The 26,820-nt window shown below is 43.3% G+C and overlaps 2 protein-coding genes and 1 long non-coding RNA gene across 3 annotated transcripts; all 3 read left to right on the top strand.

Annotated features, from left to right (window-relative positions):
• The first annotated feature begins 13,914 nt into the window (after window positions 1–13,914).
• Window positions 13,915–15,527, top strand: LOC139108898 (uncharacterized). Its single transcript, XR_011546741.1, has 3 exons — window positions 13,915–14,651; window positions 14,816–15,066; window positions 15,150–15,527. It is a non-coding gene; the product is annotated as an uncharacterized lncRNA (long non-coding RNA).
• A 26-nt stretch (window positions 15,528–15,553) lies between these two features.
• On the top strand, window positions 15,554–17,164 carry LOC139109098 (coiled-coil domain-containing protein 34-like). Its single transcript, XM_070667913.1, has 5 exons — window positions 15,554–15,574; window positions 15,894–15,995; window positions 16,339–16,440; window positions 16,784–16,885; window positions 17,069–17,164. The coding sequence occupies exons 1-5, from the start codon at window positions 15,554–15,556 to the stop codon at window positions 17,162–17,164; spliced, it is 423 nt and encodes a 140-aa protein (XP_070524014.1).
• An 8,108-nt stretch (window positions 17,165–25,272) lies between these two features.
• Window positions 25,273–25,902, top strand: LOC139109097 (golgin subfamily A member 6-like protein 22). The gene has a single exon (XM_070667911.1). The coding sequence runs from the start codon at window positions 25,273–25,275 to the stop codon at window positions 25,900–25,902; it is 630 nt and encodes a 209-aa protein (XP_070524012.1).
• The last annotated feature ends 918 nt before the right edge of the window (window positions 25,903–26,820 follow it).

Below are 26,820 nucleotides of genomic sequence, written 5' to 3'. Positions count from 1 at the left end.
GCTCGGATGGAGGGTGCCGCCATCAGTCGGGCCGAAACGAGTCCCCCTCGTAAGAACGAATCCGTCAGCCTGAACGATCACGCGAAGGTTATTAATCAAATTCGAAAGTGGGGCGTCCACTTCGATGGAAAAGACCCGTTCGCATTTCTCGAGCGTATCCAGGAACTACAGCGAGCATACGGCTACCCGGGGGACCTCTTGCTGCTAGGGCTACCTGAGATGTTAAAAGGAAACGCTTTGCTCTGGTTCCGAAATAATCAGGACCAATGGAAACGTTGGACCGATTTCCAGGACAGCTTCCGGAACTATTACTTGCCCCACCGATACCGGGTCCAGCTCACACGAGAAATACACGGCCGAGTACAACGGACGGGAGAACCGTTTAAGCAATACGCCACCGCACTGCTAACCATGGCCCGTCGGGCTGGGAACCTGTCCACCGACGAAGTCCTGGATCGAGTTTACGAGAACATGAGGCCCGAATACAAATTATACATCCGGATCCGAGACGTGAGCAACCTGGAGGACCTCACTAACCGAGCAGCCGAGTTTGAAGACATTAAACGCCAGGAGAGGGAGCATGCCGAGAAACAGCAAGCCAGTCGGCCACCGGCAGTGGCCGCCGCCGTCGCCTATAGTCGGGAAGAATGCTGTTGGCGCTGCAAGCAAAGAGGCCACACCCGAACCGAATGCCGGCGCCCCGCCGTCAAGTTTTGCTCCCGTTGCGGCAAGGACGGCGTCCTAACGAGGGATTGCCACCCGTTTGCGGGAAACGCACAGCGGGCCGGGGGCGTCGACAGCGCCGACCGGCCCAGCACCAGCCAGAATTAAGGTTTCGGCCCCGGCCGCACCTGCCAATCCTGCTCGGGAACAGCGAGATTGAGGCGTTGCTCGACTCAGGATTCGAGCTGTCATGCGTCAACGCCGAGGTAGCAAAATTGGCCGAGGATCTGGGCTATCATCGCCAGGCGGACCGACAGCAGGTCAGATTGGCAGACGGGGAAACCACGGAAACCGCCGGCAGTTTGCTACTTCCGGTTCGGCATGATGGGAAGATTTTTCGGCACCAGTTTACGATCATGCCGCACGCCCGCACCCCCATGATCATAGGGGTAGACTTTTGGGAACGGATGGGGCTAACCCTACGGATCCCACCCGGCAGTACTGAGCTAGAACAAGTATGCAGCTTGGACGATGTCGGATTGGCTACGCAATCGCCGGAAGAGGAAGACCGCCTTAAGCAGTTTCTTGAGATAGAACTCAGTAAATTTCAAGACGTACACGGGCCCACCGATAAAATTTCTCATCGGTTACGCCTGAAAACCGATCAGCCAATTAAGCAAAGATACCGCCCACGCAACCCAGCCATGCAAGAGGTTATAAATCAGGAAGTCAACCGGATGGAACAAAGCGGAATCATCGAGCCTTCCCGCGGAGCATGGAACTCGCCAATTGTACTTGTTAAAAAGAAAGATGGTCGGTATCGGTTCTGCATCGACTATCGAAAAGTCAACGAGGTCACTGAGAAGGATGCGTACTCATTACCACAAGTTAACGCCACGCTCGACAAATTGCGAGGAGCGCGATACCTAACCACGCTGGACCTGAAGGACGGCTATTGGCAGGTGCCGTTGGAGCCAGAGAGCCGGCCAATCACCGCGTTCACGGTCCCCGGCCGAGGCCTGATGCAGTTTAAAGTCATGCCGTTCGGACTGCATTCAGCTCCGGCCACGTTTCAACGGCTCCTGGACGCGGTGATCGGACCCGAACTCGAACCATGGGCATTGGTCTATCTCGACGATATTATCCTCAGTCATACGTTCGACGAGCATCTAGCCCACTTGAGAACGGTTTTCAAGCGCCTGCGTGACGCAAGGCTGCGTCTAAACTCTGAGAAGTGTTACTTCTGCCGACTACAGTTAAAATACCTGGGGCACATAATTGACCGCAGAGGCATACGTACCGACCCGGAGAAAACGTCAGCCGTAACAAACTGGCCACCACCAACAACCCTCCGTCATGTACGACAGTTTTTGGGCATGGCCTCATGGTACCGCCGGTTTATCGAGAATTTCTCCAGCATCGCTGCGCCGTTATCACGACTTACCAGGAAACATGCACGTTGGAGTTGGGGGCCCGACGAGGAAGAAGCATTCGCCAACCTGAAGACCGCACTAACAACCGCGCCAGTACTGGCCTGTCCGGATTTTACCCGCCGCTTTGTGCTTCAAACGGACGCCAGCACCAGCGGCCTGGGAGCAGTGTTGACGCAACACTTGGCGGAAGGAGAGCGGGTTGTCGCGTATGCCAGCCGCACACTTAACAAAGCTGAAAAGAATTACAGTGCCACGGAATTATATGAATAGAGTGTTTGGCGGTTATCTGGGGCATACGAAAGATGAGAGGATACCTAGAGGGCTATTCTTTCACCGTGATCACCGACCACCAAGCATTAAAATGGCTGCAGCGCCTAGAGGAGCCCATCGGACGACTGGGGCAATGGCTGTTCGAGCTCCAACAGTTTGACTTCGACGTTCGCTACCGAAGAGGAGCGGCAAACCAAGTGGCCGACGCGCTCTCCCGACAGCCGGCCGTGGCCAGCACCGAAGCACCAGTTCCGGACAACTGGTACCGATGCATTCTCAACGGAGTCCGAGAAAACCCAACGGACTTCCCCGACTACAAAGAACATCAGAGATGCTTATTTCGACACATCTTGCACGAATTAGACTTTAAGGAAGTCGACCCAGCCACGCAATGGAAACGATGCGTACCATAATCAGAGCGGCAACACACAATCGCCCGGCATCATGAGGATGTTAACGCCGGACACTTCGACACGGCCAAAACCATTGCCCGCATGGCCAGACTATTCTATTGGCCGGGTATGTTCCGCGATATTACGCGATTCGTGAGACGTTGTAAGAATTGCCTCGTCTACAAGGTCTCGCCCACCAAACCGGCCGGGAAATTGCACACGACGCCCGTTACAGCACCATGGAAGCAAGTGACTATGGACCTGGTGGGGCCCCTACCTCGGTCACGGAAGGGCAACACGTGGCTTCTGGTCATGCAGGACCGTTTCTCCAAGTGGATAGAGCTCCAACCTCTGCACAGAGCAACAGCAGGAGCCGTTACAGCCGCGGTCATCGAAAAGATACTATACCGGCACGGATGCCCTGACCAAGCAATCACCGACAACGGCACTCAATTTCGTTCACGTCAACTAGGACGACTACTGCAAGCCTGGCATATACAACACCGGACCACGCCCATTTACACACCACAGTGTAACCCGGTCGAGCGAACTAACCGCACCATAAAAACAATGATTGCGCAATATACGAAAACAAACCATCGACGCTGGGACGAACAGCTAGGTCCCATCCAGTTTGCTTTTAATACCGCGCAGCATGATGCCACCGGCTACACGCCCGCCTTTCTAAATCATGAACGGGAACTAGCACTTACACATCCTGACGACCGACGCCATGCCACTCCTAGCACACCTCATCGCACAGCAAGCGCTAAACGAGACTTTCAATTGGTACGAATCAAGCTGGCACGCGCCTTCCAGCGGCAGGAAGCAGCATACAATTTGCGACGACGGGAGTGGAAACCGCAATTGGGCGAGTCCGTATGGAAGAGAGAGCATCCATTATCGCGAAAAGCCGAAGGATTTAATGCGAAATTAGCGCCAAAATATTCGGGCCCGTTCTCAGTAAAAAGGTTCATATCACCAGTAATAGTTGACCTCCGCGACAGCCGAGGGCGTTGGTATCGCCGCATACATATGTGGACGTTGACGGTGTCCAGCCGGCGCTACAAGTCGCGCAGAATAATGGAGTCACAATTTAAAACATAAAGGCAGACACTTGACAAATTCACAAACAAAATTCAAATATATTTAACAAACAAATAAAAAAAATAACAAGCGATAATAAACATAATAAAAAGCAGAGCACAAATTATAAAAAGAAGCAATCCTCTCATTTGAGGAAATAAAAGCGGATCGGTATAGACCGCGTTAGACTTATCTGTATTCCGCAGCGGCGGAAGAATGCTGTCGGCAGCAAGCGCAAGGAACTCGCAGTTCGCAGCTTGCGGTTCGCAATTCGCGTTTCGCCGTTCGCAATTTGTGTTCGCAACAGAGCCTGGCCAGGCTTGAGAACGCAGAGTGTTTCGCACACATGCACTCGATGCACAAACTGGAACGCGGTAGAACGAATGGAATATAAAATATAAAATATAAAGTGTCGTAGAAAACGACAGCTCAGCGATGTGCTCGCTATGAAATTCGGAGGGACTCTGAGGGCTCGGCTGATGCAACGAGCCTTCAGAGCTATTGTATAAGGAAAGTAAATCGGGAGAGTCCCGGAAGTCCGCCGGGTAAAGTCCCGAGACAAAGTCCGTTTCAAAGTTCGTTCATGGAGTAAACAATTATTAAAAGAAGGGCCGCGGTATTAGAATTTGCTTTCTTCTTCGTATGGTCGGTAACGTGTGAGGTGGCGTCATCCGACGTGTAGCGTCGAAGGGATCCGCCACAACCACTCCCCCTCCAGTTTCCTGATCATCCAGAGAAGGGAACGATACTCTTCGTGGTCTTGAAGATGATGGTTTAGGGTCTTCAGGTGTTGAGAAGTTAAGATTTTCAGAAGAGCTGGTATGAGTCCGGGATGCCGTTGCTTGTCCACTGATATGTGACTCTATGAAAGCTGGTTTCAAGGAGTCTGTAGAAACGACTTTCTTCAGTCCATCAATTTTGATGACGTATGTTTTGTCGTTGAGTCGTTTGATGATCTTGTGAGGTCCCGTGTATGGTGGTTGAAGAGGTCTTCTGATTGTGTCGACGCGCTTGAAAACGTGGGTACACGTTGAAAGCTCAGGATACTGGAACGGCTTGATTGTTGAATGATGAGATGTTGGAACTGGTTTAATTGTTTGAATCAAGCGTTGGTAGCTAGTTAAGAATTCGGTAGGATTCGCTTGTGAGGAGCGTGTCACAAAGAATTCTCTAGGTAAGCGAAGAGTAGTGCCATAAAGCATTTCTGCAGGGGAGGCTTCCAGGTCCTCCTTATGTGCAGTTCTGAGGCCGAGTAATACTGAAGGAAGCAGATTTGGCCATGGAGTGTGTGGATCGCACATTAAAGCTGTTTTGAGTGTGCGATGAAGGCGTTCAACAATTCCGTTAGCCTGTGGATGATATGGTGTTGTATGAATCCGATGAGTTCCCATGGATGAGGCCAGACAGGAGAAAAGGGCAGATTCAAATTGACTTCCTTGATCCGAAGTAATTGTGAGAGGTGTTCCGTAAACACAGATCCATGAGTTGAAGAAAGCGTCAGCGACTGTGCGGGCAGAGATGTTCTTCAAAGGAACGACGACAGGCCATCTGGTGAAGCGATCGATGATTGTCAAGCAATATTGATAATCCTGACAGAGCGGCATTTTGATGATGTCCAAATGAATGTGCTCGAAGCGGTTGTCAGGGCACGTAAACTTGTCGAGAGCCGTACGGTTATGTTTAAAGACTTTGGCACGTTGGCACGATTCACAGGTCCGTGTCCAATGAGCAATGTCTGAATTGATGTTGGGCCAGCAGAATTTTGACTTGATGGTCTTCAGAGTTGTTCTGTTGCTGGGATGAGACAAACCGTGGATGACATCAAAAGCGGTGCGTCGAAGATCCAGAGGTAGGTATGGTCGTACTAGTCCGTCGGAAGTGTTGCAGAAGATGTTGAATCCATCGATGAAGAGATTCTGAAGGTTGAGCGAAGAGTTAAGGAGAACTTCTTGAAGCTGGTTGTCCCTCGATTGAGCCTCGTGAATTGTGCGAGTGTCAAGCTGAGTTGGCATGTCGATGGTGCACGTTCGAGAAAGAGAGTCTGCCACACTGTTATCCTGTCCTTTAAGATGCACTATGTGCGCATTAAATTGCAGGATGTAGTCAAGTTGGGGAGCTTGTCGTGGTGAGGCTTTGTCCGAACGCTGTTGATTAGCGTAAATCAATGGTTTATGGTCTGTCCTGATGGTGAAGCTACGTCCTTCCAAGAATCGTCGAAAGAATTTGATGGAGGCGAAGATTGCCAGTAATTCTCTGTCGTATGTGCTGTATCTTTTCTCCGTGTCGCTCAGTTTGCGGGAGAAAAATCCAATTGGTTTGGAAACACCGTCGATTTCTTGTTCGAGTGAAGCACCGATTGCTGTGTCCAAAGCATCCGTCGTAAGAGTCAGAGATGCTGTGTTGTTGAGAAAGGAAGGCTTGCAAGCATGGACTATGGCATCCTTGCAGTCTTCAAAAGCTTGATCGGTTTCTGGAGTCCAAACGATGTCCTTTTTGCTTTTCCTCGGAACGTTCTTAAGGAGATCGTGTAGTGGAGCTTGTGTAGAAGCTGCGTGAGGAATGCATCTCCTGTAATAGTTGAGCATCCCGAGGAATCGTCGCAGTTGAGTAAAAGTCTGTGGTTTTGGAAAATCACGAATAGCCTGAACCTTGCGTGGTGGAGGTTCGTATCCTTGTTCGGAGATTGTAAATCCCAGGAAATTTACAGATGTTTCTCCGAAGCAGCACTTCTCCAGATTGATGGACAAGTTGTTTTCTCGAAGTAATCCGAACAGCTGCTTCAAGTGCTCGAGATGTTCTTCATGAGAGGAGGAGAGAATGAGTAGGTCATCCAAAAAGCTCCTGACGAATGGTAGTTCTCGTAGAAGATTGTTCATAACCCTCTGGAATGTCTGAGAAGCGTTGCGAAGTCCCATGGGCATGCCAAGAAACTCGAAAAGGCCGAAGGGAGTTGTAACGGCTGTCTTCTCGATGTCTTTCGATGCTACCGGCACTTGATAATATGCTTTTTGCAGGTCTATTGTGCTGAAGACTTTGTTTCCCTCACAGTCTTGCAATAGATCCTCGATGATAGGCAGCGGGTAACGGTCCGGAATTGTTTGGGCGTTTAGGCGCCTGTAATCACCCGTGACTCTCCAACCACCCAGGGGCTTGGAGACAAGGTGAAGTGGGCTGGCCCATTGGCTTGATGATGGACGAATGACGCTTTTATCCAGTAGGTTATTGAATTCCTTCTTTGCTGCGTTGAGCCGTCACCGATGAGGCGACGAGGTCGCTCGTAAGTCGGAGGTCCTTGTGTAATGATGTGATGGCGAACAGCAATTGGATTGTCCGTAAAAGTCAATGCCGTTGATGAAGCGAGGTCCGCATATTCCTGAAGTAACTTGTCGTAACTGTCCCTGAAAGGTCCCTCCGGAATAGGGCGTTTCTCAACGTGTGAGATATTATAATCTCGCACCGTTTTACAAAAACCAACAGTAGACACGCTTGTCTTTGAATCGATTAGTTTCTTATTTTTAAGGTCTATAAGAAGACCATAACGCGCGAGGAAGTCTGCTCCCAAAATAGCTGTGGTGATATCAGCAATAATGAAATTCCATTTAAAGTCCCGTCTGAGAGAAAGATTGACGGTGAGACTCTGTTGACCGTAAGTCTTTATCCGTGTTAAATTAGCCGCAAAGAGCGTGAGTTTGGGATTCGGTTTGACGTTAACCTCGCCGCGTGGTATTAACGAGATGGAAGAGCCGGAGTCAATTAAAAATTCAATTCCCGAAGCTCGATCAAAAACGATTAGGCGTTTTTCCGAGTTGGGAAGGCCAACGGTAGCCGCCTGAACGTGCGTTGGCGCAATTAGTTTCCCGACGCGGTTGAAGGGAAAGCCTTCTGTACAAATTTGCATGGCTGAATGCAACGTAAAGCTATGGGTCCCCATCGCTGATGATAGCGACAAATATCAGAAGGAGCCTCGCGGAAGCGCGGACGTGACCGAGATTGAGACAATGAGTGTTCGCGGGTGCGACGGTTGCGATTGAAAGTCGTTAATGCCTTCATTTGATTGAGAAGGTCGCAATTGAGTCCGATAAGCTGCGACATGGACGTTTGCAGAGCCAGAAGGGTGGCTTGGATCGAAGGATCCATGGAGCAGGCAGGAAGGACGGGATTAGTCTCAGCCTGAACTTTATTTGAGGCTACGGCTAGGACCGTAGGATTTGTATTGTCCTCAAGGAGCTCATCTGCCGCGGCCGCAAGCTCATCCAGCGATAAAGTTTTGAAAAATTGTAAAAGACGCTGCGCACTAGAAGGCAGCAGGTCCATCCACTTAACGCGAAGGACATCTTCCGAAGCGCGATTGTCCGCGAGAGATCGCATGCGACGGAGTAACTGCGAGGGTTTTCGATCACCCAGCTCTAGTTGGGTGAGCAGCTTCCTCATTTGACGGTCCGCTGAGTCCATGAACCGATCAAGGATGGCCTTCTTAAGGCCCGCATATTTGCGTTCTCGCGGCGGAGACTTAATGATATCTGCCACTTCCTGAAGGGAGTCGGAGTCCAGTTTGGAAACCACCATGTGGTATTTAAAGTCGTCATTTGTGACGCGGTTGATCTGGAAAGCAGATTCAACCTGGAAAAACCGAAGCTCCGGGTTCTCCTTCCAGAAAGGTGGCAGCTTGCAATTTTTGACAGCATCGGTGGATTCATCGGCAGCAGCCAGGTGGCTACCGGATACCGATTGCATTGCCATATTTTTAGTAGGTAATGGCGTGGCGGTACTTTCCTGTGACCTGTTCCGATCGTTTGTGCTATTTGGCGAAACTTGAGGAGTCAATACCGGCGGATTAGACATCCTCTTTCTCTTCTTCTTAGGTTTCTGATTAACTATCGAGCTATCGACAGTATCAGTTATCAGGCGCGACGGAACCGAACCCGTATCTGTAACTGCCTGAGTCAGCGAAGGCTGACGCAACAAGACAAAAAGTCAAGATGACAAAGAAACCGTGCGTCAAGTCACAGGAAGTGATAACGCCGTACCAAAAGTCACCGGATATAAAATGATAGTAATGAAACGCGATCAACAAAGAAAATATCGTGTTGCTAATGATGCAACTCGCAAAGGACCCAGAAAATAATAATAAAAAATCAAAAATCAAATAATGGCCCGAAAACTAAGGATCCATAATCCGTGGACCTGCACAATTAGGCACTTTATTCAAGTTGTAAGGCGGCACTGATTTGTAATTAAAAATTTTTTTTTTTTTTAATGTTCGTGATCGCGGGTTGTCAAATTATTTCACGAGAATATAAAATAAAAGAAAGGTCCTTTGTGACACAAAAAAAAAAATCTCGCAATGAAAGTACCGATTTCAAAGAATGTCTCGACACCAAGTCCCGAGTTCGTTAAATTGACGAAAGCACAAAAAAATAAAAGGAGTGATTGCCTTTATGTCAAGGAAATGGCCAAGTAATGCCAGAGTTTTTTTTTTTGCAAAGCTGCGTACCCTGATTGTGATCGCCTGATCAGAGGGATCAAAATCAAAAAGTGCAGAAAAGTGACGTTTATATCACGTCGGGGTCACCAATGTGGACGTTGACGGTGTCCAGCCGGCGCTACAAGTCGCGCAGAATAATGGAGTCACAATTTAAAACATAAAGGCAGACACTTGACAAATTCACAAACAAAATTCAAATATATTTAACAAACAAATAAAAAAAATAACAAGCGATAATAAACATAATAAAAAGCAGAGCACAAATTATAAAAAGAAGCAATCCTCTCATTTGAGGAAATAAAAGCGGATCGGTATAGACCGCGTTAGACTTATCTGTATTCCGCAGCGGCGGAAGAATGCTGTCGGCAGCAAGCGCAAGGAACTCGCAGTTCGCAGCTTGCGGTTCGCAATTCGCGTTTCGCCGTTCGCAATTTGTGTTCGCAACAGAGCCTGGCCAGGCTTGAGAACGCAGAGTGTTTCGCACACATGCACTCGATGCACAAACTGGAACGCGGTAGAACGAATGGAATATAAAATATAAAATATAAAGTGTCGTAGAAAACGACAGCTCAGCGATGTGCTCGCTATGAAATTCGGAGGGACTCTGAGGGCTCGGCTGATGCAACGAGCCTTCAGAGCTATTGTATAAGGAAAGTAAATCGGGAGAGTCCCGGAAGTCCGCCGGGTAAAGTCCCGAGACAAAGTCCGTTTCAAAGTTCGTTCATGGAGTAAACAATTATTAGAAGAAGGGCCGCGGTATTAGAATTTGCTTTCTTCTTCGTATGGTCGGTAACGTGTGAGGTGGCGTCATCCGACGTGTAGCGTCGAAGGGATCCGCCACACATATACAGGATCTGAAACCAGACCCCCTTCCAGCAGAGATCGACCAATCCCGAGCCAATCAACCTCTCCACATGGGATATATAAGGCACGCTCGACTGACCCAGATACCATTCGAGCAGTCGACCATGGAGAAGAAGAAGCGCTTGCGAGACTTGTTCGGAAGTATGAGCAAGGAGAGTGAATCGCCGCCGGCCAGCCCACCGCCAGGGGTCTGGCCACCACCGATAGACCCCAGACGACGCTACCCGGCGCCCCGGGTCGGAACCCGGGTACAACGGGGAGACGGCAGCCAGCGAGCCTACACACGCTGGCTGGAGGAGCTTCCACCCGCTCCACCAAAGACAACGCGCAACCGGCAAAACCAGCCCACGGGGACTACGACCACCCGAAAGCCGCCACGGAAAGGCACCGCCGTGGCCTCAAAAGCTGCGGCAAGCGGCACTGTGGCCAGTGCACCACCAACAGCGACCGCAAGTGGGCCAGGCGGTTCAAGGGAGCAGGAACGGCAACCCTTCGGAAAAGAAGCCACAACCGCGGGCCGGATCAACGCCGCCACCCGGGACAAAAGCACGGCCAGAGGAACGACCATGACCAGTATCCCGGGCAGCTCGGGGCAAGGACAAGGTGGTCTGTCAACAGCACCACAGCCCCCCAAAACGACGAGGTACGGCTCGCAGGCACCACCGAAGCCGATCTTTCGGTCGATGAAAGTGGTACGTCCACCACGACCAGAGGTACCCACAGTGGCTGGAATAGAAAAGCAGCCGACAACCAGCGAGCATCCCGTCCAGGCTTTCGCACAGAAGCCCACTAGGGCCACGGAGACGCCTTCGACCACCAGGGCAGTGGCAGCCAGGGGATCCATGCCATTACCAGCCACGGCACGGAACCCAGCAGCCGCCCCAGGCAACGCGCAAGCTAAGTACGAGCGACAGCAGAAGTTGCAGCCATCTCAGATGCCCGGCAAACGTCGGCAACTCCACTCGTGCTGCCTCTACCGCCTTTCGCCGCCGTCAAGTTATCAAGACCACCAGTAACGCCTCCACCAGCTCCAGCCGCCTATGTAATCAACAAGGGCTGGACCGCGAGAGCCGGAGTACCACTTCAGGTGCCTATCCAACTACCAGATGGGGAGATAGTCCAGGTGCCTATGTCGGCCATACAGCAGAACCGGAAATACCGGGCCCGGTCAGCGACCGGCAGATGGGTGCTGCGGTTCGCGGCCGATGGACGACTAACGCTGTGCCGAAAGGTTCAGGAGCCAGCACCCTAAACAGGGGAGTGATGTGGCCTGTGGCCACGAAGCAACTTCAGACCCCGCGCCGCGACTACCACCGATCGCTCTAACCTTCGCGCGGACACAGTCTATATTCAATTTACGCGGGCCGAACAACCGCCCGCGGCGCGTAGCGCGGACCGCCGTAGCGGGTAACATGGGCCGCCCAACCGCTTACACCGCGCACCGCCACAGACCGCTCGGGAGTGGGGTGTCCCCCACTCCCGGGCCCACGGGTATATAAACTGCCTCGAACGCAAACGAGGCACCTTTTCCGCGCTGGGGAGCACCCCAGCATCCGATCCTCCAGGACTTGGGCGCTCCCAAGTCTTCCTCAACCGGGCTCACCCAGCCTTCGAAGCCTACTTCGCTCTACACGACTCGGGCGCTCCCGAGCCTTCCTTCGACCGGGCGCTCCCGGCCGTCCTCGACACCGACATCTCCGAGACTCGGGCGCTCCCGAGCCATCTTTCGACCGGGCGCTCACGGCTGTCCTCGACACTGACATCTCCGAGACTCGGGCGCTCCCGAGCCTTCCTTCGACCGGGCGCTCCCGGCCGTCCTCGACACCGACATCTCCGAGACTCGGGCGCTCCCGAGCCTTCCTTCGACCGGGCGCTCCCCGGCTCTCTCTCTCACCGACACGGCCCTAGCACTCCGTCTCGTAGGTAGATTACGTTGCGGCGCCGCCGACTCGCGAACGCGAAGCCTGTACAATCGATACGGACCGAACGGCCTAGCTTGTAATCCGCGCCGCCGACTCGCGAACGCGAAGACTGTCCGACCGATACGGCCCGAGCGGCCCACCCTGTAACCCGCGCTACCGACTCGCGACCGCGGAGCCTGTACGACCGATACGGCCCGAACGGCCTAGCTTGTAATTCGCGCCGCCGACTCGCGAACACGAAGACTGTCCGACCGATACGGCCCGAGCGGCCCATTCTGTAACTCGCGTCGCCAACTCGCAACCGCGGAGCCTGTACGACCGACACGGCCCGTTACATGGGATACGTCCCGAAGAGACCCGAACTAGCTTTCACACTGAATCCAGCTCCCGGCGGATGTCCGCTTTTGTTCAATTCATCTTTAGATTATTATATTGTTTGTTCCTTGGTTTCATTCATTCTTAGACTAAGTGTATTATTTGTCTCTACTTTATTTCTTTTCTTAATAAATCTTATTTTACGTTAACCAAGTCTCGGTTCTTTACACTCGCACTCTGGCTTCCGACGAGCTCTTCGAACGCGAAATTACCGTGTTACAAGTAAAAACAGCTCACATCTGCCCTGCACTGCAAGTGGTGTCCACGTTTACCGCAGTTTTGGCATGTCCGATCGTCCGTCTTGGCCGGGGCCGATCTGGTCACCGGCTGCCGCTCCGGCTCCAAATCACCGGCGACGAGAAAACGCATCCGGTCTACGAATGCCTCCACCGTTCCCTCCTGCAGCGACAACGCCGTGACCCTGAGTGAACTCGTTTGGATGCCGCCAATTAATAGTTGAATCACGTCCTTGGTCGGCAGGTTGAGCGACTTCATCAATACTTGCTTTTCTACGACATAGTTATCGAATGTTTCTTTATTTACTTGCCATTTTCTTGCCTCTACTTTCTTTATCCTCTCGTAGAACGGTATGTGCCGACGAAACATGGCCAGGAGCTCTCGTCTTAGTTCGATCCAGGATTTCATGATCGGTCCGTTTTTGAGGTCGTACCACTTTCGGGTCGTGCTCGTGAGCCGGCTCGACGCCGCCAACACCATCGATGCGTCAGATGCACCATGGATCCTTGCCACCGCGTCCACGCGGTCTACCCACTGTTGGGCGTTTTCCGCTTCGGTCCCTCCGAACTCCGGAATTTGCGTCGCGATCCACTTGATGGGCAGGCCTCCTTCTCTCTAAAGTAGAATCAGTGCATTTTCACTGAGAAATAGTTCATAGTCACTGATGGTCTCAGTTATAAGTATACCACTGAAAATTAGTGAAAACTCACTAAAAGAATCAGTAAGAACGACGACTGATTCAATAAGTGGTATTTAACTGTAGAAAACAGTGATTAAATAACAGCAGAAACAGTCATACGTACTGTTCAAATCTGTAATGAATGCTGTTTCCATTAGTGTTTTGTACTATTTACATCAGTACTATATACTGCTTAAATCAGTACATCAAGAGGCACGGCAGTGCCTCGCGCCAAGTATAGGCGCAGCGAGGCACTATCGTGCCTCTATTACGCGAGACGACGTTTTGAGAAATCCGTAGATTACCGGATCTCAATAACGGCTCAACCAATCGCTTTCTTAATAGGCATATTGCATTGATTATGGTCGACTTATATAATAAAAGTCTTTTTATTATTTCGCTGCGTGGTCTACAAATAAAGATATCGCGATTATAATTTTGGTTACAAGAGTAAAATTATTAAGATTCTCCGTCGTTATTTTTACGTCTCAAAAAATGTCCCTTTCGTTTTCGCGTCGCTAGATGGTGCGGATTGATTTATCGACAGTTTGATAATATTATCGACTCTGTTGATTGACGTGTGAGTTTGACGTGTGAGGTTAGTGATCCGCAGTGATCCGTTAATTAAGGTAAGTGTGACTAATATTATTTAAATGTTATTTATAGTATATATATTATATTATATCAAATATAATTTAAATGTTATTATTAATAATCTTATATTTCAGAGATGGCTCAAATTCTTAAAGAAGGTAAAAATTAATGGTTAAATAGCGAGGTAATTATCAAAAATTTGTTTGTCAAATCTGAAACAAAATATATTTTATGATTAGGTTTCTTGTCTGATGGCTGCGTTTCGAAAAGGTCATATTAAGGTATTGAAATGGATGGATGGTAAATCACGTAACGCAATTTCCAAGTGATCAAGAAATGACAAGATCTTGATAGCGTTACCAGTGCAGGATCGGTATCAACAACTTCGATTACAACCACTAGGACATCCACCAATATTAATTCCGATTGAAAATTGAAAGGTCAATTAGTTTTTGAAACTTCCTTGAAGCATCCTGCTGATAGAGAAGATTTTGAAGCGACTGGTAATGAAACTTATGTTCCTGGCAAAGGAAAAAAGTCTTATAATAATCAATACGATGGAGATACTTTAAACACATCATCGAAAACGAGTAATACCAGCCCCAAACAAAGTGGAAAGCGTGAAGAAGGATGGAAAGAAGTTGTACGAATGTAAGATACATGTTCTTGAAAAAAATTTTCCAAAATTCTTTTCTTTATGTTTTTGGTGAATTAATAATATTTATTATATTATAAATATTTATTATATTATAATATTTATTATATTATTAATAATATTAATATTTACGGCTATCTAATGTAATTGTGGTTTACAGGGGACAGTCTGATGATTCGGGAAGATTTATGAATTCACCGTTTCTAAAAAAGTGTCCGTTCCCACAAATGCTATCAGCCGAGTAATAGGCAGAGGTGGCAGTCATATAAATGCTATTCGTGGTGCTATGGGTGCGTACATCGAAGTAGAAAATTGGTAACATATATAGCATCATTTTTATAGGCAAATTCTCAAATAAAAAAATTTACTGAAAAAATTAAGCAATTCGAAGAAACGGATAAAACTGCAAAGGTAATGTTTTTTTTAAATAATTACAATTTATTGTTATATTAAGATTGTAAAGAAATGTGACAAATAAAAATACTTTATTCCAGAATTTCACTTTGTTATTAGAACAAGAACGAATTCAGTGGAAATCTTTGGAAAATAAACTTACGAAACAGATTGAAGAGAAAAAAAAAACGATGTAAAGCTGAAGAGTGAGTTTAATTAATGCAATTCTTTATGGAATAATTTTATAATTTGCTCAGGCAGGCCTGATAAATAATCGTGATTGTTGTGGAATTGTAACAGAGAATTTTAATTTATGTATAATTTATTTGATTATCTAATTATTGTGTAAATAATGTTTGCTTTCTCCGTTTCCTAAAGCTCTAGCTTTATTTTATGCATCGGTTGTAATCTCACAAAATTAGTGTTTTCCTTTTACATTTTTCTCCTACTATTATCATATTTGCACATGTGACTATATCGTGATAAGATAGAACAAAGCGAGAAAATGAACTTATTTCATACATGTGTTTTGCAAATAAAAATCTATTCAAAAGAGAGATTTTATAGTAAGAAAAATAAACTTATTAATATTAATAATAACTTTACGCAAAAAAGAAAAAAAACTGCATAAAAAGATATTCAACTGTACATTTTTTTAATTTATATTTTATGGAATAGATTTTATAAAAATAAAAGTTTCTTTATAAGTAAATCTATTAGCATTTTTCCAGTAGAGCTGATGATCAATACTTATGACAAATAATAATCTTAATTATATTATTATGATTTTATTTAAGCTTTCACATATTCTTTTTATATTGCTGATTGTAAAATAATGTTTTTAGGAATTGCTGGCCAAGACGAGATTATTGGAACAGCAACAAAAAACTATAGAAAAGATTAAAGCAGAAGAAAAGCGATCTCATTGGAAGGACAAGGAAAATATAGTACATTCAACACCTATTTCTTCTCCGCATAAAACATTAACGCCATTAAAAGATTGTAACGATTAAATCTTCAGTAATAGTTCAATAGTTGTCTATTTAAATTATTAATCTAAATTACTTGTGTTTAAAGCTTGTATTCCAACAATTTTCTAAAGAACTAGAAAAACGATTGCCGTCATATTAATATTAATTTTATCTGTATCGTTAAAAAATGCTTCGAAAGATTTATATATGTATATTTTCAATACTTAGGACAAATAATAATCTTAATTTTATTATTATGATTTTATTTAAGTTTTCACATATTCTTTTTATATTGCTGATTGGAAAATAATGTTTTTAGGAATTGCTGGCCAAGACGAGATTATTGGAACAGCAACAAAAAACTATAGAAAAGTTGAAAGCAGAAGAAAAGCGATCTTATTGGAAGGGCAAGGAAAATGTAGTACATTCAACACCTATTTCTTCTCCGCATAAAACATTAACGCCATTAAAAGATTGTAACGATTAAATCTTCAGTAATAGTTCAATAGTTGTCTATTTAAATTATTAATCTAAATTACTTGTGTTTAAAGCTTGTATTCCAACAATTTTCTAAAGAACTAGAAAAACGATTGCCGTCATATTAATATTAATTTTATCTGTATCGTTAAAAAATGCTTCGAAAGATTTATATATGTATATTTTCAATACTTAGGACAAATAATAATCTTAATTTTATTATTATGATTTTATTTAAGTTTTCACATATTCTTTTTATATTGCTGATTGGAAAATAATGTTTTTAGGAATTGCTGGCCAAGACGAGATTATTGGAACAGCAACAAAAAACTATAGAAAAGTTGAAAGCAGAAGAAAAGCGATCTTATTGGAAGGGCAAGGAAAATGTAGTACATTCAACACCTATTTCTTCTCCGCATAAAACATTAACGTCATTAAAAGATACTCAAATTTATATCTGTAAAGAATATTACTAAGAATGTTTATGTTTAATTTTTTTAAATATGTATTATTAGTATTTTTATGATTGATTTTTCTGATTATCGTTAATACATGTATATTGTTTTACACAGGTTACTAAGACAAAAAATAAAGAAATAGAGGAGGTAAAACAAATTTCCTCCAAAAAAATTGAAGAAGAAACTGAACAAATAATGAAGCATGCTTAGAAACTGATCAATAAAGCTGAAACTGATAAACAAGGTGCACTAATAGCATATCGTACCGAGAGTACAGAGCAGGTGAAAAAAACGATTATCGAATGCGATGCTAAAGTCTTTGTGAAAGTTTTTAAACATTCAAACACATTCATACTTTTACAATATTAATTTATGTAATTTATTCTGTAGATATATATATATATATATATATATATATATATATATATATATATATATATATATATATATATACAGGGTGTCCCAGATCAGTGGACGATGCCGTAAATAATAGGTAGATTTAATCGAATTAATACGAAAAGTCCTTTACCATTTTGAAAAATTCTCAATAGTTTTCGAGAAAAAAATTAAAATATATAAAATTTATAAGCGTAAGAGCGACAAGAAAGCTGCGCGTGAGTGAGCGCGACAGGCGAATGACTAGAAATGGCACCGTCGTCTGTCGCGCTCACTCAGCCCACGCTTCCTCGTCGCTCTTACGCGTACATAAATTATTTTTTTTCTTGAAAACTATTGAGAATTTTTCAAAATGGTACAGGACTTTTCGTTTTAATTCGATTAAATCTACCTATCATTTTCGGCATCGTCCACTGATCTGGGACACCCTGTATATACAGGGTGTCCGAAATATTATTAGCAATATTAAAACTGTGGGTAGGGAATCAGATTTAGAGACAAAAAGTCCTTTACAAATTTGTAAAATTCGTAACCATTATTGAAAAAAAAATTAATTTGTCTAACGCATGAGCGACAAGGAAGCTGCGCGTGAGTGAGCGCGACAGGCAAATGGTTAGAAATGGCGCCGTCGCCTGTCGCGCTCACTCACGCGTGGCTTCCTTGTCGCTCTTGCGCTAGACAAATTAATTTTTTTTTCAACAATGGTTACGAATTTTACAAATTTGTAAAGGACTTTTTGTCTCTAAATCTGATTCCCTACCCACAGTTTTAATATTGCTAATAATATTTCGGACACCCTGTATATACAGGGTGTCTCATACCTCATGACGCACCCTGAAGAAATAGGTAGATCCAATTATTAGGAACAAGAAAGTCCCATGCCATTTTTAAATTTGGGCGTTTATTTACGAGATATTAACAATTATATTCGACCGAGAATGAGACGATGCGACGACGCGCGAGCGAGCGGTACGACGATACGGGAGGCGTGGCAAGCGACGTTACGCAAGCGAAACGATGCGACGACGCGCGAGCGAGACGATGCGACGATATGCGAGCGAGACGATGCAACGATACGCGAGCGAGACGATGCGACGACGCGCGGGCGAGACGATGCGGCGATACGCGAGCGAGACGATGCGACGACGCGCGAGCGAGACAATGCGACGATATGCGAGCGAGACGATGCGACGATACGCGAGCGAGACGATGCGACGACGCGCGGGCGAGACGATGCGGCGATACGCGAGCGAGACGATGCGACGACGCGCGGGCGAGACGATGCGGCGATACGCGAGCGATATAACGCGACAACGTGCAAACGAATTAATAAGAAATTTTTGCGACATTATAACGCTATCGTTTCCACACCACCTTATGCGGTGAGGTAGATAGCTCAGTGCGTTTTTTTTAAAGTGGTGTCCCCAGGAGGCCTAATCCACTTGGTGGAAAGCTCAACGCAACAATTGCTCGAAGTGCCGTCCTTGTGCTTGTAAGCAAAGTTCGGCTCTTCGAACAATTTGTCGTGTTGCTCTTTCCGCCATATCAGGTGTGATTGTATTAAAGGCCGCTATAATTTCATCGCGAACCTCTTCTACTTGTACGCTCACGCATGTGCTCAACTTTTGCTTTAATATTGCCCCATACAAAATAGTCCAGCACGTTCATATCCGGGGAACGTGCTGGCCAGGCGATGAGGCCACCGCGACCCATCCAACGATCCGCAAAAATATTATCTAGTACTTCCCACGCGAGACGTGAAAAATGTGCCGGAGCACCGTCTTGTTGAAATATTAATTCGTGCCTGATTTGTAATGGAATATTTTCCAACAGTCCCGGCAGTTCGTCTCGTAAAAAGTCAGCGTATTGTCGTCCGTCGAGTCGTGGTGGCAGGAAATGTGGTCCGATCTAAAAAAAAAATTAAACAATATTACACATCTTGTTACTATTTTTATTTAATGAGTTTTTATGCAACAAAAATACTTACTACTCTGTTTCCAATTATACCGGCCCATACGTGAAGGCTCCACCGATATTGGAAGTTGCACTGGCGAATAGCATGTGGATTTTCATATGCCCACTTTACCATGTTCTTAGAATTAAATACGCCGTTAGGCGTAAAAATCGCCTCATCCGTCCACAGGATTTTGTCAGGAAATCTTGGATTTCGCCGACATTGTGCCAGGAAGCCTACATGTGTTTCATAAATAATTAAATTTTTAGAAAAAGCGTTTTAATTTAAAGAAATACAGAACAAAGAAATACCTTCACAAAAATAAATCCGTTGTATTACATCACGCGGGAAAAGTTGTTGCACCCGTTGGTAATGAAACGGATGCAACCCTTCCTCCCGAATAATGCGATGCACTAATGCGCGCGATACTCCCAGCGCTCGAGATACGCGGCGCACGCTGTTGCCCGGGTTTTCCTCGAAGGCGCGCAAAACGTCTTCCTCGACGTCTACCCGGCGTACCGGGTATTCAAAATTTCGGGGCCGCACATCGACACACCCGGTTGCTCTTGCACGTTGCACGCACCTCAAAATTGTCTTATCCGTGGGATAGATACGATACGGATATCTTTCGCGGTAAACGCGTGCTGCGGCCCGCGCGTTTTCTTCCGCCACACCATAACAAATAATCATATCAGTATATTCACTGTTAGTAAATCTAGCCATTTTTCGTATCTTCTTACCGAGCCACTCGCGCAAAACAATTTGCAACGAATGTTTAACTTCTCGCCAACGTTCAGTAGCTTTGAGAAAAAACATTTGATAGACGGTTTCAAACTTTGGGCATTAATTGCTGCTTCAATTGGCTGAGCAGACCAAGCAAGCAAGTAAACGCATTTACGAACAAACCGAAAGAAGCACGCACGTGCTTCTGTGTACATTCTTCGAATGCCAACTAACTTCGTGACAATCGAGCGGTTACGCGCGCGGTGTAATTGCAAAGTCGAATATCTCGCGATCTATTCGTCGGATCGCGTTTTGTTATTAACATTTTCTTTTTAGTTTTTAACGCGCTTTCAGAATACGTCGCGGGAACTACTGGTACTCTAATATTTTTTTTCGTGTGACAATCGAGCGGTTACGCCCGCGGCGTAACAGCAAAGTCGAATAATTGGGCTTCTAATGGAGACATTTAAAAAAAAATTACGGAGTACTTCTCGTTATGAGTAGTTCTATCGATGTGATCGATCAAAACTATTTTTGGAAAAAAAATTTTTTTTTTATTAAAAAAAAAAAGTTGAAAAATGAAAAAAAGTTTTTTATATTAAAGTACTCCTATTTACGTCCAAATGAAAGTATTTAACCCCTCAGAACTATTTTTGGACGAAAAAAGTAAAAAAAAAGTGTGAAGTTAGCCCCCCGTTTTTCAAATTGCGATATCTCGGTCAATTCGCCGGAACTCTTTTTGCAATTTTAAAGTACTCCTATTCATATGAAAAGGGACCTGGAACTCTAATTGGAACTATCGAAATCGAAAGTACGGGGGCTAACTTCACACACCCGGCCACGTCTAAGATTTTGAACCGTCGCAGGCCGGAAAAATATTATTATTTTTCGCTTAAAATCTTAAACAACTTGGCATGGTGCGTTAGCTGATATGTGGTATATCGGGTAGTTATTTTCGCATATAAATCTTATTGCTGCGAATATAATTCTTTATTTCATCGCAGGTTAGAGTAATATACAGGGTGTTCCGCCTCAAATGTCTCCCACCGCGGATTTAGAAAGATATTGGAAATATAAGTAAAAAAGTCCTATGCTATTTTGTAAAATTCTAAACCGTTATTGAAAAAAAATAAAAATGTATAAAATGTATAGGCGTAAGAGCGACAAGGAAGCTGCGCGTGAGTGAGCGCGACAGGCGACGGCGCCATTTTTAACCATTCGCTTGTCGCGCTCACTTACGCGCAGCTTCCTTGTCGCTCTTACGCCTATACATTTTATACATTTTTATTTTTTTTCAATAACGGTTTAGAATTTTCCAAAATAGCATAGGACTTTTTTACTTATATTTTCAATATCTTTCTAAATCTGCGGTGGTGGACACTTAAGGTGGGACACCCTGTATTTATTATTTTTTCTATCTAGCGCGATATATTTCATGCGCGGTTTTGGTAATTATGCATAAAAGGATCATCCTCTTCGATTTCGATGACCTTGACATATGTTGTCAAGGTCACTTTTCTGAGTGACCTTGACCACTTTTTAAAGATCGGTCACTTTTCGTTAAAAGACATTAACTAAAAAAGTTTAAAAAATATAGCAGTTATTTACGGTATTTTGATGGGTATAATTGGCTATATGTATGTGGAAGTGGTGTATTTATGAATAAATTTAAGTCATTTAAAGCAATAAATTATTATATTTGTTGCTTTTTGATGGGTGGGTATAAATAACTGTAATTATATTTTGAAAGAAAGAAATAAATGTTTAATTATAATTTGTTATACGGAGTTTTCAGAAATTTGAAAAATATCGGCAATTGCATCAAAGAATGTGATAATTATAGTATCAAATTAAAATTTTCGGCAAAATAAAAATTCAGCTAAATACCCTTCGTAATGTTTTTGCGTGTTTCATAGCGTAGAATGTTAGCACGTGTCTCTAGCCTAGCACGCTCAATATTTTGTGTATGAGCACCGTTGTCAGGATTGACAAAGTTTATCTTATAGTTAACAGTATAATGTTTAAATTCAGAATCATCTAAACAATTATACGATCTCCAACTATCTGACATAATTGTGGTTCCTGGCTTAATTTACTTCTGAATAACATTTAATAAAGTCAATGATAAACGATCAGAAACAGATTAAATAAACAATCGTCCCGATGATCGTTCGGTTCCACCGAATATCCATTGCCCCGTTATTAATCGACCTTTAATAATCAAAGAACATTATATCAGGTTTAAACATTTGTTCCAACAATAAATCTGATCTCTGTATAATAAATATCTCTATTAAACTATGATTTCCAATTTTTACTTCATCTATCTCTACAATTACATTTTCTCTACCTAATTGTTCTGAATTTTTCTCAACCCATAAGGAACATATTTCTCGGCAAAAAGAAGCCCAATCCACTGCTGTATGAGCTGTTATATCAAGTTTAGATTGTATGAATTCCTGACGAGGTGGTCGCAGCATCAGATGATAAGTAATATATTGACATGCTTTTTGAAGAAAAAGATGAGTATTTTCGAACCACGTGTTTAAAAAAATACTTATTTTCATACTACATTGTTTTTTTATCCGTTTGCGTTTATTATTCACTACATAATATGCACGATTACACCGCAAAATATGTTGTTCACGCACAAGATACATATTGTTATTGCAAACTGGACATTTTCGTTTACGTGGAAGCATTTTATGATTAAATAAAAAAATCAAAAGTTAATTTTGATCGTTGCATAGTGTCAAGAACTCGTGCAGCTTCATCTTAACTAGTTGTTGCAACAATGAGTAACAAGAGAAGACTGACAGAATAAAGCACGAACACGCCGAGTAGATTGAATACTATCAAATGTAAATGATCAACAACATCAGAAGCTAATATGTACAAACGTGATTTACATTAGGTTCCTGCTTTAAAGTAATTCAAATAAACTAAAACAGGTAACTTCAGATAGCCAGTTATAATTTCTCAGTTACTGAAATAATTTCAAGTTGTGAACATCTTGTGATAGAATATTTGTGGACTACAATATTAATATGGTATACACCATAGAACAGATAAATAATAACCCATGGCTTGCAGGTCAAGTCATTGTTGGCAATGCAAAAAATTGGCCGAAATTTATTAGAAAAATGTTTTAGGATAAAAATTTCAAAGATCACAATCTAATAATTATCGTGAATTTTGCATATTTAAATGCAATATCAGAAGTATTTTTACACGACATTTTAAGTTTTACCTTAAGGGAATCCTATACCCGTCGCCGAACTTGCACGACGTCGATATGACAGGCCAAGCGCAAATTCCGTACCGGAACGTAACGACATCTGGAACTTTGTAATACGTGTGCACATAAGAATAACAGACCTTTGCCTGTTTTCTAGCTTTGCCTGCTTGTCTATCCTGTCCTGTCCATCTTGATGACCATGTGCAAAGAGAAATCATATTTTTTATAAATAAATTGTTACAGCGTAATAACAATTTATTTATAAAAAATATGATTTCTCTGTGCACATGGTATTATAAAAAAAATTTTAAAAAAATTAGAAAAAAAAATTAAGAGAACGCACATAACCGTACTCGAACCGGCGCTCGCACGGTCGTCAAGTTAGCAGGCCCGCTGTTAGTCGTTACGCTACAAAAATATTTTAATAGTTCAGGCGAAGTTACTGGTATTTGTATGGCAATAGTACCATTTGCACATTTACAAGAAATTTGTGTTATAATCAGCTAGATTACTGAAAGATTGAGTATTCTAGCTGTCTAATTCACATATTTAATGTAAATGTTAAAATGTTACTGTGTCAAGTATCAACCATGGTACTTTCCACTTATAAAAGTCATAACTTATTCATTTATGTATATAGCTGATACCAGAAGCAAAATATGTATAATATATACATTCTTATAAACGTATTAAAATATATGTATAATACGTTTTTCCTAAAACTCGAAAAACTCGAAAAACTCGAATAACTTGAAAACTATATATCTCGCGTTCTAAAAGAGATAGATTATTCTCGTTTGCGGCATTCGACGCGGGCTTTTAAGCCCTTCAAAATGCGTGGTGGAAGATATTTTTCCGACGCTTGTAGACCGAGATATTCGAGTTATTTGAGTTTTTCCTAAAACTCCAAAAACTATATAGTTTACTCTGATTGGTACCAGCTGGTATCAATGAACTATTGTTTTAAAACATAAGTATGATAAAAATAGATTTAATATTTAATTCTTTGTTATTTAATTTCTTTAAAAATTAAAAATTTGTCAGCATGTGACACCTTCCCCCTTAAGTCATACGTAGTACGTTATGTTACTACGTATGGCAAATATAACTATTTCTGAAATTTATTTAAGCACTTATTTAAAAATTCCTAATTTTAAACATGCAATTAATGTGTAAAAATTTTTTTAAAGAGGCCCACTTACCTCTTTTTTTTTTTAAGGTAATTACTAATAAATAAAATATTTTTATGAATAATTCTAAAATATAAAAGTATATAATTGTTTTAATAATAAAAGTATGATATAAAAATATATAGTATATAATATAACATGATTAAACGGACTCTCGCTTCCGACGGTGTAGCGTTTGGATGTGTGATTGAGGAGTGCTTGTTGTGAGAAGGTTTTTTGAGAATTTTAAAGTCTTGTGGGGGAAGTAAATTAGGTGAGAGGGGTTCGGGGAGTTGAGCTAGGGAGATTGGAGGGAAAGGTGGGTGAGGAAGAAAAAAGGAAAATTGAAGGAAAATAGGTAGTGAAAAGTTTGGAGGTTAGGAAGGCACTGGTGGAGTGACAAGGAAAGAGAGATAGAACAAAGAAGAAAGGAAGGAAGAAACAGTTTTAGATAAAAGAAAAGGGTGGTTGGAAGGAGTTTTTTTTGGGAGAAAAGAGAAATTAAGAAAAAAGGGGGGAAGGGTAAAAAAGTGAGAAAAGAAAAAAAAAGGAGGAAATTAAAATAATTTAGGGTGAGAAAATTGGAGGTTAAGAAGGAAGTGACAGTGTAAAATTAATAGAGAGATAGAACAAAGGAAAGTAAGGAGGAGAGAAGGGAGTGTAGACAAGAGATCAAAGAGTAACACGAGAAAGAAAAATAGAGAAAATGAGTAAAGAGGTAAAGGAGAAGAAAAAGAGGTTGATGAAGAAGAAGGAGAGGAGAAAATGAGATTGGAGAATGAAGAAGAAAAGTTAAAGAAAAAAAAAGCAAGGAAGACCAACAAAAGTAGAAAGCCTAATGAGGGAAAGAGCGAATAGCCTCCCGATTATGCATTATATGCAGAAAGGAGAGAAAAGAAAAGATAAACAAGAAAAAGGAATGGAGCAAGGGGAGGTAGAAGGATTGAGGAAGAATATCAAAATCGGGAAGTCACCAGTAAAAGGAAATAAGGGGGGGACGGATAGAAAAAGGGTGGAAGCAGGGGGTGAAGATAAGGAAGGGTTTGAAATTGTAATAAAGAAAATAAAAAAGGGTTTTGTGAGAATAGAGGCACAGATGGAGAAAATAAGAGAGTGTAAGGCGCAGATAAAAAAGGAGGATCTGAAAAAGCTGTGGAATAAAGAAAAGATAGTGATAAATAAGAGAATCGAAGAGTTGAAAAAGAAGATGAAAGAGAAAAGAGAAGGGGAGAGGCAAGAAGGAAGGCCTACAGAAGAAATAGGTTGGAGAGTAATGTGTCTGGAAGAGAGAACGAGAATGTTAGAAATAGGAAAAGAAAGACAAAAAAAAAAGTGGAGAAAAAATACTTTGATAATAAGAGGAATAAAAATTAAGGAGGAGAAGAAAGAGACATTGAGAGAACAGGTGGAGGAAATATTTGGTGTTATTGGAGTAAAGGCAAAGATAGTAGAAATAAATAAGATTTGAGGGGTGAATAAAAAAGAATATGGAATGGTGTGGGTAAAATAGTGTTGCACCAGGTAACGGTGCAAGGGGTCCGTCCTCCCGGAGCACTTTGTAAACCCACGAGGGGACAAATAAAGAGACTTCTTTTTTGGTATAACTGTTTATTCTCTTCCTTAACACCGTACAGGCGTCGGGCAGCGTAACCGCGTCGTAGTTGTAATTAAAATAACCCGCGAATGTTCGGCGGCCGCGGGTTTTATACGCGACTGTTGCTAAGACGGTAAAGCAACAGTCAGCGGATTTCTGACACATGGGATAATTACCGTTTTCGGTCATTGCCTACGTGAAAAGTGCAAGGCGTCGATCGATCAGCGGATTCCGCGATCGGAAGATCCGATCGACGCCGGTTGTTAACCCGGCCTGCGCCTTCGCGGGCGCGGTCTTGCTGTTGCCAGGGTCGGGTTACAACAATAGGAAAATTTTAAGGATAAAATAGATTTAATGAAAGGAAAAAAAAAACTGAAGGAGAGGTCAGAATGGTTGGGAGATGATTTAACGGAATATAAGAGAAAGGTGGAGTGGTTAATTAAAAGGGAGGCGGATAAACTGAGAAGGGAAGGAAAACAGGTAAAAATTGGGTATAAGAAGTTATGGGTAAACAAAGAATGCTGAATATAAGATGATTTAAAAGAGGAGCTGAGGAAATGGAAGAAGATAAAAAATGTGGAAGGAGGAAAGGGGGAGGTAAAAAAGAGATGGGTGGAGAAAGATAATACAAGTTTTTGAAAGAAAGCTGGGAAAGGAAAGGGTAGAGGGAAAATAAAAATGGAAGGAAGGAGGAGGAAAGTAGGAAAAAGAAAGAGAAGGAAGAGAAAAAAAAAGAGGAAGAAAGAAGGAGAAAGGAAAGAGATATAAAGATTGGATTTTGGAATGTAGCAG

The sequence above is a fragment of the Cardiocondyla obscurior genome, linkage group LG16, assembly GCF_019399895.1.
Source record: "Cardiocondyla obscurior isolate alpha-2009 linkage group LG16, Cobs3.1, whole genome shotgun sequence".
Lineage (NCBI taxonomy): Eukaryota > Metazoa > Arthropoda > Insecta > Hymenoptera > Formicidae > Cardiocondyla > Cardiocondyla obscurior.
The sequence above is the reverse complement of the archived record's forward strand: the minus strand, read 5'-3'. Positions and strand labels throughout refer to the sequence as shown.